Source organism: Pelmatolapia mariae, linkage group LG8, assembly GCF_036321145.2.
Source record: "Pelmatolapia mariae isolate MD_Pm_ZW linkage group LG8, Pm_UMD_F_2, whole genome shotgun sequence".
In the NCBI taxonomy this organism is placed as follows: domain Eukaryota; kingdom Metazoa; phylum Chordata; class Actinopteri; order Cichliformes; family Cichlidae; genus Pelmatolapia; species Pelmatolapia mariae.
Window position 1 is genome coordinate 27,490,636 of NC_086234.1, and position 20,128 is coordinate 27,510,763.

Consider the following 20,128-nt stretch of genomic DNA (forward strand, 5'->3'; position numbering starts at 1 on the left):
CCATTAACTGACAGTTCTCTAGGAGAAAATACCTTGTAGATACTAAGTCCAAGGGCAGTTGCCAGACTACTTCTAGCTGATAGATGACAACAGTAATTCAATTAACTACTCAATTAAACCAAGGCAAGCAGAAAATCCACAACTTGTGAAACCAACAGCAGCAGAAGACCACACCTAGCAACACTCCTGTCAGCCCTAAGAACAGGAATCTGAGGCTTCACAGAGGCTCTCCATAATTGGACAACAGAAGACTGGAAAAATGTTGTCTGATTTGATAAGTCTCAACTGCTACTGAAGCATGGATTTACCCTGCCTGAACCATTGTGTATATCAGTGGTTGAGGAAATGGTGTGGAGAATATTTTCTTGGAATGTTTTGAGCCCCTTAGTACCAAATGAGTATTGTTTTAATGCCACAGTCTATCCAATTATTGTTACTGACTATTCATTCTTTTATTTCCACAGTGTACCCATCTGTTGATGGCCTCCAGCAGATAATACATCATGTCACAAAGCACAAATGATCTCCAACTGGGTCTTAAACATGACTTTGAATTCACTGTACTTAAATGGCCTCTACATTCACCAAATCGCAATCCAAACATCAACTTGGAGAAACGGGATACATTCTAAAATACATTCTAGTATTTTATTTACCAGTTATTTAGGACTAATTAGTAGGTGTGTCTCTGTGTTGCACCTGTATATTCCAAAAAGTTGATTCTGTTCATCTGGACGTAGCGTTTTCAGTGGGAGAAACGTGACTTCTTCAGTGCCAGCTGACTGCAGGTTTCCCCAACCTTATAAACAGTACATTTGCACAATGACTGACACTAGAACACTGAATGAACAATGGGCTGTGAGGTCAGTTCCTTGATTATTAATATGCAAATTGAGACGACTGAGTTTTCACTGGCCTGTAGGTGTTGTCACTTGGATGAGTGACGAAATGTTTCTCCCACGTCCAGATGAACAGAATCAACCTTTCAGGATTTACTTACCTGGATGAGAGAGCATGCACAAGACATTGCACCTGTATAGTTTATGTATGCAACTAGTTAATCAAGTGTACTGATAACTTAGCATTAAATGCTCTTGTCATAACATGCTGACTTTTGGCTCCAGAAAGCCAAATCTTGGCAGCCAAAGCAAGACTCTCGTTTCTGGCCAGGTGGACAATGTATAAATAGATTAGATAGTTAGTGCACAATTGACAAAAAACAAACAAACAAACAAATAAAAAAATAGTAATTTGGCGTCAAATGTGTTATTCTGGATTTATGAATGTGAGATTTCGGGAGGCAGATTAAAGTTTAGTATTAAATATAAGACACTGTCTTCATCAGGTTCTGTTAGTTTATAAAATATAAATAAGGACGAACATCAGACATTTTTTGGGACACAGCTTGTAGGTACATTAAACTCCCCTCCTGCGCCGCATTTTCCATCTCTCCGTCCATCTGCGTGTCAGCCTGCGCCGCAACCGAGCCCTATTTTATACGGCTATTTTTTATTATTGTTGTCATTGGTAAACGCCACGCTTCTGTCTATAAAGCCTGCTTTCCTATTGGTTGAAAGGATTGTCTGTCACAGTACTTCCGTCCGTTTGGCCGTTTTTGATTGGTCGGTACGCCTTTTTTTTTCTCTTCATCACGGCGGTGGGTCGGAGCCGCTGTGTCCCCAGGCTGGCACGTTCCTAGCTAAATTCTCCACAGTATAAAATTGGGTTCCCCTCTATTTCACAACCCGTCCCCCTAAAAAAATTATTTGGTTCCCTGCAACTGTTTATATATTTGCGCTTAAGACAGATTTCTAAATCCCCTTCAGATATCTTAGAAGATGGCGGTGGTAAGCGGGATATCAGGGTTGGCGGTAGCCCGGCTGGAGGGCCGAGAATTCGAGTATCTCATGAAGAAAAAGTCCGTGACCATCGGCCGGAACTCTTCGCAGGGCTCTGTGGACGTCAGCATGGGACACTCCAGCTTCATCTCCCGCCGGCACCTGGAAATATTTACCGCAGGAGAAGATGGCACCGGCACGGGGGAATTCTACCTCCGATGCCTTGGAAAAAACGGGGTGTTTGTTGACGGGGTGTTCCAGAGAAGAGGGGCTCCACCTTTACAGCTTCCGCGAATGTAAGATTGATATTCCCAGTTTGCTTAAAGTGCGGGGGAAATCGAGTTATTTCTGGAATCGTGTGTTGTTGTTTTGTTGTCCCGCTGCGGTGTTGCACGTGCTGTGACAAGCAACACTAAGCTGGTACGTGCAGCTCGTGTGTGTGTGTGTGTGTGTGTGTGTGTGTGTGTGTGTGTGTGTGTGTGTGTGTGTGTGTGACCAAAGGGAAAAAAGTAAAGGAAAAAATGGTCAACCGACACGCAGATATGCACGATAATGGCAGAGGTAACTACTGGAAGCACATTGAACCCGACTCATAACCGCTGATTATTTATTGGTGGTTTATTCGGCTTGTGTATAGCGAGCTGCTTACGTCAGTGAGACGTCAGATAGTCATAATTCAGCTAAGAATTGGTGCGTCATGTGGATGCTAGTATTCTACTTCAATGTTGTATTTGTTTATATGTATCACGTGTTTTGGATATGCCTAATTACAGAGAGGCTTCGCACAACCTAAAATTTGATAACGTTCATAGTGCTGGCTTGTACTAATAGCTATGTGTATGAAACATCAAAATGGCCGAATTATAGTAGAATTACGTTGGAATTTCACAAAGCGAAAAAATTCTTGTTTGGAGCTATAACCCTCAACAGCTGTCTCTCCCGACATGTCAGGAACACAGGCTAACTATTAAACTTGCGTGGGTGGTGTTTCTGACATGATACAGAACAGGCTACAGTATTTTCCCTCACAATAAAAGGCTGGTAAAGAGTTATTATACACTAGTTTCACTCATGATCCAGCGCCAGGTGCATAGTTAAAGTTGGCACCGACCGTACTTGCTTGACTTCATGTTCCCAAACTTTGCTCTGTCATTATTTGTCTCAGTGCTGCTCATGTGCTTACATTAAAAAAAATCTATAGGTATGAATGTAACCATGCACTGGAAGCTATTCATGTTAGACATGAGCTGTTACATAATGGAGGATGTCCCTATTTAAACAGTGTGAAACTGAATCACAGTAGTTGGACCTCCTTGGCCTGCTTGTCACCAGTCTAGCGGCTAGTCTGAACAGTAACATTGTAATAAGCACTTGATTGACTGGCAGAATTATTTCACACATTTAAATAGTATAATAGTTTATTTTTTGGTTCTTTTCTCCTTCTCTTAGGTGTTGTTTCCGCTTTCCCAGCACAAGTATAAAAATAACGTTCACAGCCCTGTCCAATGACAAGAAAGAGCCAAGGAACGTGCCAGAATCACTGATCAAGCCTGTCCAGCCCCAGATTTCCCCCCTGACCATTAACATTCCTGACAACATTGCACACCTCATGAGCCCGCTGCCTTCACCTACTGGAACCATCAGGTAGGACTGTTTAGTTGTATGTAAGCAGATTAGAAAACTGTGGCTTTTTTTCCCATCTCAAATCAAGACACATTTTAAATATCTTTCACAGTGCAGCAAATTCTTGCCCATCAAGTCCACGTGGGGCAGGACTGTCCAGCTACAGGACATCTCGCATTCTGACCTCCGATCTTATAGGAGACAGCTCCCAATCAGAAAACGACAAGGAGGCTTCAGGTGAAGACAGTCCAAAGGTGAGAGGAAATGCATAATGTGAACAGGGCAAGAAGGGGTGAGTGCTTACAGTTAGTCTATCTGCTTGATTTCAAAATGGATTCAGACTAAATGTCTGAGAAGAACTGTGCGTGATGAAGGCAGCAGACTTCAGAGAAGTCTCAGTGGATTTGAGGACTTTGAATATCACTGTTACTCATTGAAGTCTAAAAATTACTGCAATGTTTGCAGTAGCAGCATAGACTTTAGAGTACAAATCCTCTGTGTCAGTGTGCATATATGTGCTTTTGACACACATTTCCTGTGTAATAAACTTCACTTTATGTCTCATGCAGGATGACTCCAAACCTCCATATTCATATGCACAGCTAATAGTTCAAGCTATCACCATGGCACCGGACAAACAGCTAACACTGAACGGAATATACACCCACATCACCAAGAACTATCCCTACTACAGAACAGCAGACAAAGGCTGGCAGGTCAGTTTGGTTATAATACTGATAATACTAGTAATAATGGTATGCTTGGGATTGAATAGTAATACAAACTTGAATTGGTAACAGTTTTTTTTTTTTTTTTTTTTTTAATCTAATTATTGGCTGAAGAGCTTCATAAACTTATTTATTCACCATTCCATCCAAACCACTGTAGTTCAGAATAGTTAGAAATGAAATACAAGGGTATAAGTTAAAACAGAATACATTTATGTAATTGTGAGGTACAGCTGGATAGTCTGTCTCCCACTGCATGACCCAGTGAAGGAGGATCAGATACAGTAGGGAAGCATCCCTGTTTGTCGTGGAGAGTGAGCCCCATTATTGAGCTTCCACATATCAGTCACTCAAGATTGCAGCCAATTATTTTCCTTTCTCAGCATTGGTAAGCTTGGGTAGTTTGTCTGACATTCAGTTAGGGTGTGCAAGTGCATGAGTGTTATACCAGATCTTATCTTTTGTTCACCAAGGGGCTACATGTTTTCACCAATGACTTTTGGCATTCTGAAAATTTGTTCATAACCTGTGCTAGCTTGAGTTATTAATAAAATTAAATTTAAATGTGAAATGATTAACCTGCATAGAATAAACAAAAAGCAGTTTTTGCTTAATCATCAAGCAAAACATTCTAAACAACAAAATAACTGTATTGTTACTATACTTGGGCATCATAAAGTGAAATTGGAGCTGAGCTTTCATTTCAGCAGACATTTATTATTAGATTATTTACTGTTCACAGCTTCACCATGATGTGAGGATGTTTTTCTTCTAAACCATTTGAGTTCTGGATTAATCTTAGGAGGTCACTGTTGCAAATTGTGTGTGATAAATTAGGGCAGCTATTTTTCATTTGTTGAAATAAGAAAGAAATGGGGATGAAACACACTTTCACACTTTGTCTTACTGTGTTCTCGTTTAATTCGGAGGGTCTGCCATAAAGTCCACTTTTACCATGTGCTTTAGCTGTGGAGTACTTGACCCTATAGTATGAAGCGAGTTCAACATACCTAGGGTATCGTTCCTATCTGGAACCTACACTTATCACCTGTGTAATCACATGAAAGATGGTCTTGGCAGCATCTAACCAATCTAAAGGGGGCATTTCACAGATCATATGACTTTCTTCCACAGATAATAGTCCCTATGAGTACCACCTACTTCAGAGATTGTCAAATGGTGATTAAAAATCCATAACGAACATAGAAAATACACCGGTAAAATGCAACACTCCTGTAAAAAGGACACATGATTAATAATGGCAGAAAATCTGGCGATTTAGTGCACAGAGCAGGAAAATAAACATTTTAATTCCAGTTAATTATTTTATTGCTGTTTGTGCTCTGTGTTGCTGTTTCTTAATAATGTGACACCTGCACATTAGAGCTCTGAACTGTTAAACTGGATCCATTTAAACAGTAAAGCTGACAGTCCCAAGTCTAATAAAATAAATTTCACTTCAAACAGGTATTCTTAGTGTGCGTTCTGTCTTCTAGTACCTGCAGTTTCAGTAGTGTAAGAGAGACTTAGGAGTGGATTAGAATCAAGTATAATAACATGTATACATTTTCTAAATCATGAAATTAATACCCACATATCCGTGACTATCTGATGCATAGCTGGCGCTTCATTCAGTGGTTTCACTAAGATCTAGCTTAACAAGCTGCATATACACAATATAGACATCTGAACTTCATTATTTTATTGTGTTTGTATTATTCTACCCCCATAAGGTTTATAAATGGAAAGGGCCATAGTTTTAATGTAATTATCTAGCAGGATCTGTTATTCTTATTTCCATGTCCACAAAACATCTTATCTGGCTTCATCTTACTCTCTAGTATCCTCCTCTGTCAAACCAACCCTCTGTCACTACATCCACAAATCTTCTCTGTGGTCTTCCTCTTTTCCTTCTGCCTGGCAGTTCCATTTTCAACATCCTTTGTCCAGTATATTCACTATCCCTCCTCTGCACATGCTAAATCCAGCTCAGCCTTGTCTCTCTAGGTGTTTCCTCCAAACCACTCAACCTGAGCTGTCTGCCTGAAGTATTCATTTCTAATCTTGTCCATTCTGGTCATTATCAGTGAAAATCTTAATATCTGCAGCTCTGCCACCTCCAACAATTCCTTGGTCTTTTTGTTAGTGTCTTCATCTGAAACCATACATCATAGCGGTTTTCACTTCCCTTTCACTTTTGCTGCTATCCTTCATTCACAAATCATACCTGATATTCCTTTTAATCCACTTCAACATGCCTGCACTCTCCTTCACCTGTCTTCTGCATTGTCTGTTGCTTTGGATGGTTGATCAAAGGTATGAAACCCCTTTGTCTGCATTACCTCTGCTCTTTGCACGTTCACATTTCCACCTGTGTAGCTCATTCACATCCCTTCTAGTGACTTTTCACTACAGATAACGATGTCACCTGCAAACTATAGTCTCAATTGACTATAGACTATAGTCAATTGAGACTCCTGCCTCCTCCTTATCTGTTTATCTATTCTCATCATCTGTCTATTACCATTGATAACAGGAAAGGGCTCAGAGCTGATCCCTGATGTTGTCCTCATATGTGTCCTGTACCACCCTGTATACTTTTCAGCCACCCCCAACTTCCTCATGTAGTACCACAGTTCCTCTCTTGAAACCCTATCATATGCTTTCTCTAGATCCACAAAGACACAATGTAACTTATTCTGGCGTTCTGTGTACTTCTCTATCAGCACTCTCAAAGCCAACCTTGCATCTGTAGTTTTCTTTCTTAGCTTAAAGCTGTACTTCTGCTCACTCTTCGCACCTAGTTTCAGCATCTCTTTCCCATAGCTTTATGGTTCAGCTTTATCTCTCTGTAGTTACTACAGCTTGGCACATCACAATCGGTACCAGTACACGTCTTCTCCATTGCTCGGGCAATCCTCTCTCTCCAGAATTGTGTTAAACGTCAGTCTGGTCGAAAAGTCAACTTCCCTCTCTCTTAGAGGGAAGTTGACTTGGCAGAGCTGCATACCTCCACAGGTATGCCATCTGGACCAACTGCTTTCCCACTCTTTGTCCTCTTTCTAACTGCCCTCACTTCCTCTTTACCTCTACACACTCTCTGATTCATTAACTTTGCTCGATCTGTCCTACTCTCTCTCATTTTCTCCATTCATGAGCTCCACAAAGTACTCTTTACGTCTTCACTTGTTAATTACATTTACATCTCATTCCATTTGTATCCCTAATCATCTCAGTCTGCTGCACATCCTTTCCAGCTGTATCTCTCTGCCTAGCCAGTACTAGTTCTTTTCTCCTTCCTTAGTCTCCAGACTCGCATACAAATAACAGAAGGCCTTTTGCTTTCTCTTCGCCATACACCTAGCCTCCCAGTACACCTGTCTACTTTCTTCATCTAGTAGTTTTGTTTGATTCAGTTTCAAATATTTCTTGTTTTAGGGCCTCAGTTAATTATTTGAAATGCTGTTTTAGATCACTTTCAAATCCCAACTTTTTCTCACTGGCTCCCCCTCACAAAAGGAAAGTTTGAACAGCATTTGGGTATGGCTCTTAATGGAATACTCTCTCTTTAACATTACAATCACAAATAGAAAACAGCTCCCTGTAACAGAGTGACTTTACTAAATGACTTCACTGCAAAGTAAAGGGAAAAAAAGATATATTCTCAGCAATGTGTACATTTTAAAAAGTGAAATGTATCCCTTTTTAAAATGTACACATTGCTGAGAATCCCAGCAAACCTTGTATAACTGCTAGGGAGTGGAAGCAGTGTTCAATACAACCAATGACCTGATGCCCCAGGCGAAGTTAGATGGCCAGCTGTTAGCTCATTCAGGCCAGTGACGGTGTTTCCACTAATCACAGTTAGTAAGTGAACCTGTAAACTGGGTGAAGCAAACCCTGACTAATAAATGGTTTCTGTTTTGTTTGTGGTGTGTTGTTGGGGGGTGCAGAAATAAAGAGATGTTGCCGACTAATGTTGCGGGATGAGGATTTGTAAAGTGTGCTTATGAGCATGTGTGTTATAAGATTTAGCATTGGTTTTCCTGACAACAAGGTTGAGAACATCAGTGAAGTTCATGCTATCAGCAGTATAGTTCATGGTTGAGCTCAGCCTTTCCTCTCTAAAACACATGTAACAAAGGGCAAAGAGGCTGTACTATAACGTAACTGAATTAAGACCAAGTGAAAATCAAGGCGATGTGAAAATAGTTCACATCAGATTTCTGTTAAACTAAACAAACAATCTATGTTGCAAGCTAACAACAGCTGTCTCAATCTCCTGCACTGGTGAGACCAGCAACATGCAGGGGTGCATGTAAAAGCAGGGCTCTAGACTAACTTTTTGACATGGGCGCACCGGTGCGCCTAACTTTAAAAATTTAGGCACAAAAGTTAGGCGCACTCAAATTTTTCAACTGCATCGCTTAACACCGCAGTTTTACATGTGCACTTTCATTGGGGGGGAAGTCCATACAGACAATATTCATTTCTAAATTATTAACTAACAAACTTGTGCTTAAAGTGCTTTGTCAATATTGTAGAAAATGTTAAACTTAATCATCATCTTGGCTCCTCTGATGACCTGTTTGCTGCTGCATGCTGCTGAAAGGCAGTGGGGAGAGGGGACACTTGGGCAGTGCATTTATTGCAGCATATAATGTGTTTTCTGGATACACTGCTGCTTTTTCAGCATTCAAAGATTGATGGCTTTGTGTCAGAGCTGGCTATGAATTTCAGACAGATCAGGCCTTAACTTAACAAAAAAAGTTATCAATAGTTTTTTTCATCTTTTCTTATTACCCACAGCTACATCAACTTCTGTCAGGCCTAGGCTGATCACTAGGGCTGGGTATCATCACTGATTTCTATAATCCATTCGATTCCGGTTCTCAAAGACCTGATTCGATTCAATTTAGCCTCAGACAGTCAGAAATATTATAATTCTGATCATTTATCAGCACTGATACATGTGAGACTTCATCAGAATTGTGAACATCACAGCAGATGCCTTTGTGTGAAAGTAACTGAGAATAAAACACAGAAAAACATGAAGGAGATTTTCCTGGCCTGGCTTTTTATAGCAGATGACCTTAAAAATATTCTGCAATTTTGCATAATTTTAAGAAGTTTACATTTCTTCAGTATTGAACAGCAGAAACTAGGCTTTCTTGTCCGAGGTCATTTAAGTGAAAAAAAGAAAAAGACAGCGGCCGACAGCGCTGTAAACAACGGTAGACTGGTGGGTAATAAGCGAATGAATAATGCAGAAAACAGATTTGAGACGGGAAACTGTTCTTGAAGTACAGCGAGAGGGAGAGAGAGAGAGCTGTGCATGAAGTGTGATTTTTATCGTGATGGAAGCAAAACAGCAAAAGTCAGAGGGAATTCATGACGACATTGATCAAATGTGAAGCGTAGTTTGCTGCTTCTTTGGCTGCTGGCTCGGCGAATTTTGGTTGGAGAGACAAAACCTGCAGCTCAGAATCAGCGCAAAAAAGACGGAAACACAGCGCGGACGGTGGGCTCGGTGAGCTCCGACAGCGTGTCCGTCTACGGGCCGTCGGGTGAGAAAGCCGAGAAAGACAAAGCTGATTCTGATGCGTCGGGTCCGCGCTGTGTTTACGTCTTTGTGTTGAATCCGTTAATGAATTGATATCGCCTTATTCAAACTACTCACCTCTCTCTTCTACCTGCACTTCCAACTGGACCACGGCCAATCAGAGAGGTCCCGCCCCTGACCATCTCTGATTGGTTTAGTCCAGGATAGGGCATAATGTGTGTCTGTTGTTGACCACACGGAGAGTTGCAGAGATTTTTCTTTTTTTTTTTGTTACCCAAAAATATTTGCGACCAAATATTTTTTTTAGTCGCACCACTGAAAAATTTGGTCGCACTCTAGAGCCCTGTGTAAAAGGGAGGCAACGGGTGTCCTTCGCTTAATTTAAATGTATTTTCACTGATGTTCAGTTCAATACAACACAGTACTCTTATACAAACAGTTACAAACGCGTGTCTTTTTATGTTGATGTGTCTTCCGCTGTTACCTATCATCTGCAGCATACTAGTGTGTTTTAATTAGCATTGAGAGCCAGATGCTGCAGCTTTTCTGCTCAAACGTTACAAGACAATGAACTAGGAACAATGAAGCGCTCATACAGAGTATGGCTATGTCCTCAGTGTTAATGAACATGAGAGGCAGGTTTTGGGGGGTTTTTTGTATTGTGTTGTCTAAAGCTGAAAGTACACCTCTGATTTCCATTGTATGAAGATGCTCCAGTTGATTTAATACATGGTTTTATTCAATCTAATTTATGCTCTGAACTTTGACTGACTTGTTTTTTTCATTGACGGGATGCAGGATTTAACAGTAAAATGCTGATATTTACACACATGGTTGAGGTTTGACAAATGTGCCTCAAAGTGACTAATAACTGTGTTACTGTCGCAATAAAATGGAAAATCTAATTGCAGTTTACACCAAGCTAAAACCATCCTGTACAACAACATGGGCGTGTTATGCATTATCAAACATGGATACCCCAACAAAATCTTCATTTGAATTAAAGTTCTTAATTTTATTTAATTTTGATTCTGTAGAATTCGATTCGCCACAACCTGTCTCTGAACCGGTATTTCATCAAAGTGGCTCGGTCTCAGGAAGAGCCAGGTAAAGGCTCATTCTGGAGGATCGACCCCGCCTCTGAAGGCAAGCTGGTAGAACAAGCCTTCAGGAAGCGCAGGCCCAGGGGTGTGCCCTGCTTCAGGACCCCTGTGGGGCCACTGTCCTCCAGGTAAAGCATCTTGATGCTACGCATACATGACTGTAAAAAGTTTCCTGTACAGTTACAGTGGCTTGCAAAAGTATTCGGCCCCCTTGAACTTTTCCACATTTTGTCACATTACAGCCACAAACATGAATTAATTTTATTGGAATTCCACGTGAAAGACCAATACAAAGTGGTGTACACGTGAGAAGTGGAACGAAAATCATACATGATTCCAAACATTTTTTACAAATAAATAACTGAAAAGTGGGGTGTGCGTAATTATTCAGCCCCCTGAGTCAATACTTTGTACAACCACCTTTTGCTGCAATTACAGCTGCCAGTCTTTTAGGGTATGTCTCTACCAGCTTTGCACATCTACAGACTGAAATCCTTGCCCATTCTTCTTTGCAAAACAGCTCCAGCTCAGTCAGATTAGATGGACAGCGTTTGTGAACAGCAGTTTTCAGATCTTGACACAGATTCTCGATTGGATTTAGACACCAGACAGGTCAGGGATAAAGTTATTGAGAAATTTAAAGCAGGCTTAGGCTACAAAAAGATTTCCCAAGCCTTGAACATCCCACGGAGCACTGTTCAAGCGATCATTCAGAAATGGAAGGAGTATGGCACAACTGTAAACCTACCAAGACAAGGCCGTCCACCTAAACTCACAGGCCGAACAAGGAGAGCGCTGATCAGAAATGCAGCCAAGAGGCCCATGGTGACTCTGGACGAGCTGCAGAGATCTACAGCTCAGGTGGGGGAATCTGTCCATAGGACAACTATTAGTCGTGCACTGCACAAAGTTGGCCTTTATGGAAGAGTGGCAAGAAGAAAGCCATTGTTAACAGAAAACCATAAGAAGTCCCGTTTGCAGTTTGCCACAAGCCATGTGGGGGACACAGCAAACATGTGGAAGAAGGTGCTCTGGTCAGATGAGACCAAAATGGAACTTTGTGGCCAAAATGCAAAACGCTATGTGTGGCGGAAAACTAACACTGCACATCACTCTGAACACACCATCCCCACTGTCAAATATGGTGGTGGCAGCATCATGCTCTGGGGGTGCTTCTCTTCAGCAGGGACAGGGAAGCTGGTCAGAGTTGATGGGAAGATGGATGGAGCCAAATACAGGGCAATCTTGGAAGAAAACCTCTTGGAGTCTGCAAAAGACTTGAGACTGGGGCGGAGGTTCACCTTCCAGCAGGACAACGACCCTAAACATAAAGCCAGGGCAACAATGGAATGGTTTAAAACAAAACATATCCATGTGTTAGAATGGCCCAGTCAAAGTCCAGATCTAAATCCAATCGAGAATCTGTGTCAAGATCTGAAAACTGCTGTTCACAAACGCTGTCCATCTAATCTGACTGAGCTGGAGCTGTTTTGCAAAGAAGAATGGGCAAGGATTTCAGTCTGTAGATGTGCAAAGCTGGTAGAGACATACCCTAAAAGACTGGCAGCTGTAATTGCAGCAAAAGGTGGTTGTACAAAGTATTGACTCAGGGGGCTGAATAATTACGCACACCCCACTTTTCAGTTATTTATTTGTAAAAAATGTTTGGAATCATGTATGATTTTCGTTCCACTTCTCACATGTACACCACTTTGTATTGGTCTTTCACGTGGAATTCCAATAAAATTGATTCATGTTTGTGGCTGTAATGTGACAAAATGTGGAAAAGTTCAAGGGGGCCGAATACTTTTGCAAGCCACTGTATATAGTGTGTTTTTTTTTTTTTTTTTTTTTTTATGGCTGGGATGAAAACTGTACTTTCCTTTTACTTTTCCAGGAGTGCTCCAGCTTCTCCAAACCACACTGGGGCACTGTCAGCCCACTCTAGTGGGGTCCAGACCCCAGACAGCCTGTCCAGAGAGGGTTCCCCAGTCCCCATGGAGCCAGAGCCAACTCCACCACCAGCCCCAACCCAAGCCACAACAATCCAGCCCAAACTCGCCGTCATCCAAGAGGCCCGCTTTGCACAGAACTCCCCAGGTAAAACATTGGGTTTAGGTTTTTGTCCTTTTATAACATCTAGTGTGTGCAGAGGGATCATATGTGGGCCTTAACAGATGCATTCACATTTTTCAGTTTTTCGTGACAAAAAAGATAGCAGTACCACCACTACCCCATATTAAACCCTTTTCTGTGACAGTGTACAGTGTTTGTGTGCTCCTGCACATCTTTATCTGAGTGAATGACATCTGCTTTAACCTTTATCGCACCGTTTGACAGGCTCCCCTCTCAGCAATCAGCCAGTATTGATCGCTGTGCAGCGCCAGATGCCTCAAACGACCATGAAGCCTGTGACCTATGCCATGGCCACACCAGCCATTGTTACGACTACAGTTAGCTCTGCCCCTGTCATGCAGACTGTGCATGTTGTTCACCAGATCCCAGCTGTCACCATGGCAACTGTTGGTGGACAGCCTGCTTCTGCAGTGAGCAGCGAACCTCAGGAGAATGGAAGCGGAGAGCACAAGGAGATCAAAGGTGGTGCTCTTTTTGTTGTTGTTTTTTGTTTTGTTTTGTTTTTGATTCTGTGAGCATGTGTAATTTTTGATATTTTTGTGTGCAGTAAAAGTGGAGCCGGTCCCATCCATTACAGCCTCCTCCATAGGTGGAGTCAGTCGTATCATTCAGAGCTCTCAAGCTGCTCCACTGACTACGGTTACCATCGTGCAACAAGCTCCGCTCGGTCAGCACCAACTCCCAATAAAGGCCATCACACAGAATGGGACCCATCTGGTCCCCATTAGTACTGCCGCTAGCGCAGGTGAGTCGGACACACACACAGTCAGACCAGCACTTCATTAATAAAGGCCAGTATTGAAATACTGGGCGCTAATAAATGCTGTAATGGTGGAAGTGAAGGTTTGAACTAGAAACCAGGTGAAAATAGGAATAAAGGCCTGCCTCTACCATTAGTCCTAAGTATCTGAGTGCTTCTTTCACCATTCCTTGTCATGTCTCCTGATGCTTCATATCTGAGACTGACTGGTAACTTATTCTTATAACCTGGTTGAGAGCAGGCAATGTTCAGAGCTTTGGTTTAAACAAATTCTTTTATGGTCAGCATGTGTCTGTGTTGCACATATAAAATGTATTTGTCCAAGTTGTTAAGCTGTACCTCAAGCACAACTGTGCATTCACTGGAATTCATGTAATCAGTTTGTGATGATGAAAAGGTGTATATGTTGTTTATACTTGATGGTAATCTACCAGTAAGTCTCATTTTAAATTGCTGGAATTGCAGGTAGTAGAATACAGATTAGAAAATTGCTTAGTTGTATTTGGAGGCAATTTGTTACCAAGGATAGCTATTCAATCAATTCAATTGATTTCTCTTTGATCTGCCAACAAACAAAAGCAGTTTTCCACCTCTCCTTTATTAGGCTTTAGGAGAATAACCTTCATAACATTCACCTTCAGTTATTTTAAAAAGGTTATTTTATAGCTCTGTGCACTAAATCCACTATTTCTTTCCAGGTAGTTTATAGGTTGTTGATGATGTTTATCATCATTTTATTATGCTGATCTGATACTGTCTGATTGGAATAAGAAGCACTCATCTGGATCATTTGTTCGGAGAAGAATAATCACATGACAGTAATGCCTCTTTTTATGAGAGTGCATAGAGCCCAAAGCAAAAAGCCCAGCTTAACAGAGAAAGTTAATCACCATTATTAACACCTACCTAACAACTACTTTTGTAGTATGCCACTGAGATTTCAATCATCTCAGCCTGTACTGGAGAAACATGCATAGTAGAAACGATTGCAGCAATCCTCCCTGTAAAGTAAATGATCAGATTGATTTTTGGTCTATATTGATACCAATGGTATACAAAGATCTCTGCTAATTATGGTGCTTGTAAGTAGAATTGGACCAAAAATTATTATATGAACATGCTGACTCAAAAACAACACAGATTCACACTTGTTCCATTTGAAGTAAATGATCTGAAGGCATGTTTGAACACCTTGCTGTATATATTGCAATCGTAGTGATGTAAACCTTATGTAGCCAGAAGATGGAGATGCTATGTTGAGGTGCGTCTCCAAACATTGCCATATAACCTAGCTTCCATGATCTACAGTCTCTCTTACCTTGTGACTAATGTGAGTCCACTTCAGTTTGACATGTTTTACAACCAACGTTACCCAGCAGGGTCCTTTCTGTACCTCAAGTTACTTACAGGGGATCTGGATCTGGACTTTTGTGGCCATGTACTGCATGCCCAGCATAGACTAGATAAAAATTATTAGTAGTTGGTAGTTAGTCTAGCTAGTAAGCTGCATAACTGCTTTTCCCACCTTCTGGGCTTGTCAGAAGGTGGGTCCTCAATACTGTACCTCCAGTTGCTGTTGTACATGCCTGGCTTTTGTAATTGTCCGTATGCTCTAGTGCAGCTCAAAGCATGTTGGGTTAATTGGTAACTCTTAATTAGCTACTGGGTTTTTGCAGGGATGGCATCATGATAGATTTGTCAACATGCTTCCTTGTACCCTGCCTGTCACCTCTCACTAGTTATCATGAAACTGTAACAATACTTTTCAACGATATCACGGGGAAGATTTTGAGACCATCCTGCATGTAACAGTGAAAAAGTTAACTTTTTAAATTTTTCAACTAATTTTACCAATTGTACGTTTTAACAAAGTGAGTATTAAAGATTATTTGTTCATTTTACAAATGATTTAGATAACTGCATTACAGATTGCGAGGTAAAATATAGTTTAGAACCTATTAATAAAGGGACTACAACGAACAAGAGCTACCATCCAAAAAAATGTAATTAATGGAAATTGAATTAATATAAATGGAGCATTATGGAATTAGTGGAAGTGGTTATAATAAATAAAGCGCGCATTTACTGTGAAACAGGACATGAAACAATACACACATACAGGCTAATTATCATCATGGAGCTCTGCTCTCAAAAACTGACATAGATGTAACTCTGTCTGTGAAGCTGGGTTTAAGATATAAGGCTTAAAGTTTTATAAACATGTTTAGCGCCATGTTCTGTCAGCATGAAGCATGACGTCATGTGGTTGTTTGGTTAGTTGCAGCTAATAGGCTTACATTAGTTTATGTTAGCTAACCAGTGACAGAATCGATAACTGGGAGTAAAATAACGACACTAAAACTAAAAATCAGTTTGAAGGGATCACTTTTGTGCTGCCCTAGGCTGCAACAATGAGTTTTATGTTAAAGCCGAGAACATACTGTCCACTGTCTGTGTCTCTAGCAGTAAGTGGCTGTTGGCTGTCTGGCTAGCTGCACTGAAATGGGGAAATCCAGCTGTTAGCTGTAATGTTCAGGTTTGTAAAGCACTTTAGTGTTTGTTAACAGTCTGATTGGCCCAGGAGAAGAGGCTGTTTGTGAGTCTGGAGGTGGGGGACCTCACTGACCTGAGTCCCTGACCAGACGGCAACAGGTCAAACAGGTGGTGGTAGTAATGGTTTTCTTAAGACAGGAGGTGATGGCCTGATATTTCTTTTTTTATTTCTTTGGGGTGGTGTTAATTACCCTCTGCACGGCCTTCCTGTTCTCAATGGAGAGCTCTACTGAGGAGCGGTAGAAGGCCAGCAGCAGCTTCTGGTCCAGGTTGTCGTTCCTCGGGACACAGATGAAGTGCAGCTGCTGGTGGGCCTTCTTTAACTGGGTGATGATAAAGAAACCTGAAGGTGGAGACAGATTCCACCTGTTCTCTATTTATAGTGAGAGGGGAGTGGACCTGTCTGTGCCTCCTGAAGTACATTATGAGTTCTTTTGTTTTAAGGACGTTCAGTTTCAGGTTGTTTTCTGAGCACCAGTGGGACAAGTTCTCTACCTTCACCCTGTACACTGTCTCATCTCCATCAGAGATGAGCTGAACCATAGTGTTGTCATTGGCATACTTGACAAGGGCTGTGGGGGAGGGGTGGCTTCAAACCGAGCAAAGAAGGTTTGAAGCTCAAAGAAGGTGTTGAGGTCCTGCGAGTTTGAGGCTCCTGTCAGGGGTTATTACTAAACGTGAAAGAAGTGAAAGATTGCTGCTACTGTGCTACAAGGATTCTGACAGTTTGCATAACTCTGGGGCGTTGATAAGCTGTTACTACTTGATAATAACAATAATACTTCCCATTATTATTAATAGCTCTGATCTTACCAGAGTACAAGGAACACTGGAAATTCATTCTTTGTCTTGGTCCTAGTTTGGATCATTTTCTCTCTGTGTAACTCTCTGAGCTTGACTCCTTCTAGAAGTGGTGATAAGATGGTGGTGATAAGAGTCACCTTTCAGGAGCTTCTGCCATTGTTTGGTGTTCCATTTACCTTCCACATCAGTATCAGTGCTCCTTCTGCCTCGATCATGTCTTCCTCTTCTCATGTTGGGTTCTAGCCAGTGTGAATGCTACATGTATTATTTGTACCACCTTGTGGTAGGAATTGGTATTGCATTTTTATTGTAGTAAAGTACAGTGCAGGCCTGTATTAACCAGAGCTGATATCTCCTCAGCATAGATGTTTTGGATGTTAAGTCCAGCAGTTGTTTCTTCACATTCTTGATGGCTTCAGTTTGTTTTGGAAGTTCTTAAACTAATTTGAAATACAGGAATATAACACTCCATATTGAACCTTATTCATCTTCTCTTCTTTCCCACCAGCTGTTGCAAACCCTCTCCATCTCCTGGCAACTCACGCTTCAGCCTCAGCTTCCCTCCCCACCAAAAGGCAGAACGGAGAACTGCAAGACCAGCCTGAGACAAAGAGGGTGAAAATGGAGGAAGAAGGGGAGAACGAAGCAGCGGCTGCCAACCGCAACAACGGCACCACGGACAGAGCGGGAGAAGGAGGGGTCAGTGAGCAGGTCGGCGACAAGTAGCCCGCCCGCTCCCAACGGCTCCCATCTGCATCCTGACCCCTGCTCTCCTGTACGCATTGAGCCACACATCTGACCTGGTGTCATCATCTTACTCCAAGGTGCCAAAAAGCGAAGGACTACAGAATGTGCAAACTCTTCTCGACCTCTCTTCCATGTATTTCCGACCACGAAACGTGATGCAAAAACTAAAAGACCAAACCTAAAAATGGAATCGAGAGAATTACTGACGACTGTAAATGCCCAATGTTTGAGACCCAGATGGCGAGAGGAAGCACAGAAAGGAAAAAAGATTTGAAAAACCACATTAAAGGAAAAAAAGAGGCTTTTTTTTTCTTTCTTTTTTTCTTTTAGCAACAATGAGTCCCAAAACTCACCCAAAGAAGACAAGGAGTCTTATCCTGGTAGCATTACAGACAAGCGCTTAACTGTGTGTCAGATAGAAACAGCAAACAAGTGATCTCACCAGTAGTGTATTCCACAAGGGGAAGTGTGTGTATGTACGTGTGGACATTCCCATCTTCGGCAGCTAGCCTCCATGTCGACCTAGCTAACCCAGTTGTGAGTAGATATGCAGTATTCTGTTGTACAAGTGTATCTTTGGATATTTTGAGTCTTTCTCCATTTCCCGAGGCACAGATACTATCTAGTAATAAGATAACTAAAGCTATAAGTGGGGTCATTACAACATTATTTTTCTTTTTGTTTGTTTTTTTTTTAATAATTTATTTTTTTTAATATTGCTGTTTTTGTATGTGGACTCTGTTCGGTGAAATGAATGTAGTCTCCAATTTTTTTTCCTTTTATTGAAAACACTATGGAGTTAATGCCCGTTTTTCTGATCATTCATGCAAATTAAATTCCTTTTATCACTGTACATCTACAGAATTTTCATATTTTACAAATATCCTAAGAGTTAAAAATATATTCCCATGTGTATCTGACCGTATGCTTCATTGAGCTTGCATGTTATGGTTCTAGAAACAATGTACCTGAGCAGATTATCCGACTATGGAACTGAAGAAAATTTTGACTGGATCTACGCTGATTCTGACCAGTGCTGCACTTAACCTCTAGTTCTTTTTTTTTTAATGCATTTTTTAATTTGTATATTTCTAGTTTTCCTTTGTTTTGTTTTCCTGTCATTATTGGCTGTTTTTTGTTACCTTTGTGTTGAAGTTGGCAGTCTGTTGGCTGGATTCTTTTACTCCTTTCAGGCTACTAAAAAAAGTCTATTCAGATTGTATTCTATGTTACACAAAGAAAAGCAAGTGATAGGTGTTTGTTCTGCTTCAGTGGATAAATGCTTTTTTTTTTTTTTATAAATTTATTTAAAACACAATCTCCTAGTTTGTATTTCTTTGAGTAAACGCCTTTTCTGCTGGGCAAATGATGCAAACTTACCGTCTCATTTTTTTAAATTTTTGATGGAACGATGGGGACATCTGGGGTGGAGGTGAGGCATGTTAAGTTTTGTTAAAGGCTTCAGAAAGCATTCCTCACATTAAATTGTCCAAGGAAGGCAGTGGAAATGTCCTTTTACAGTTTTCCTAAAGGAACAAACACACTGGCTCACACAATTCCAGTCTGAATGTGACATATATGTTTATAAAAAGGTGTACAGGTATACTGGATCACCTGTAGAAACCCTTACATTTACAGTTGGTTGAACTGTAAAGATATTTTAAGAAAACTCCAATCAGTCAAACGTAGCATTAAAATTTAGGACATTCTCTTAATTATGAATTGGATGCATTGAAATGTGATTAAAAGGAAGTTTAACAAAGTCACAGGTACAGTTGTTTCTGGTGTATTGATCAAGCGTAGGAGGGCTTGTTTTGGTAGTGCTTAGAGCTTTACACAGGAAGTGCAGTTCATGCATTTTTGACTGAATATGAAGGATGGACATGCCCGTTCTGATGTAATGCATTGGTATTTACTTTGAAGACTACAGTTTAATATTTTAGCCAGATCTATATTTTCTGTAGCCAAAAGTGACCATATATGGCTAAGAAAGTGGGGGCATTCACTGCAGTTGAGCCAGGGCCATAGCAGTGGTTGCTATTATGATAGCTCTCAGTGAAAAGCAGTGAACTCAACTGAACGGCAAAAATATTTATTTGGAACTATTGTTTTTGTTTTGACAAATGCATTATCAATAAAACATCTTAGTTGAAATGAAACACTGAAGACTTCCTTGTTTTTAGGGGTAACCGTGCCAATCAGCATGCATCAACACACACTTGATGCCAACTGTAAACAATTACTTCATGTGTAGTTAAAGCTTCCATTTGTTT

The 20,128-nt window shown here is 41.0% G+C and overlaps 1 protein-coding gene across 1 annotated transcript; it reads left to right on the forward strand.

Annotated features, from left to right (window-relative positions):
- The first annotated feature begins 1,330 nt into the window (after positions 1–1,330).
- foxk2a (forkhead box K2a) lies at positions 1,331–19,131 on the forward strand. Its single transcript, XM_063481714.2, has 9 exons — positions 1,331–2,134; positions 3,288–3,482; positions 3,574–3,715; positions 4,031–4,177; positions 10,790–10,983; positions 12,753–12,955; positions 13,196–13,453; positions 13,539–13,736; positions 17,617–19,131. The coding sequence occupies exons 1-9, from the start codon at positions 1,839–1,841 to the stop codon at positions 17,832–17,834; spliced, it is 1,851 nt and encodes a 616-aa protein (XP_063337784.1). The 5' UTR covers positions 1,331–1,838; the 3' UTR covers positions 17,835–19,131.
- The last annotated feature ends 997 nt before the right edge of the window (positions 19,132–20,128 follow it).

What these genes read in the sequence shown, in the direction of transcription:
- foxk2a (XM_063481714.2), top strand. Translation starts at nt 1,839, where the DNA reads ATGGCGGTGGTAAGCGGGATATCAGGGTTGGCGGTAGCCCGGCTGGAG. An exon ending in CAGCAGACAAAGGCTGGCAG is followed by an intron (nt 4,178 to 10,789) that starts GTCAGTTTGGTT and finishes TTGATTCTGTAG; the next exon opens with AATTCGATTCGCCACAACCT. An exon ending in GTGGGGCCACTGTCCTCCAG is followed by an intron (nt 10,984 to 12,752) that starts GTAAAGCATCTT and finishes TTACTTTTCCAG; the next exon opens with GAGTGCTCCAGCTTCTCCAA.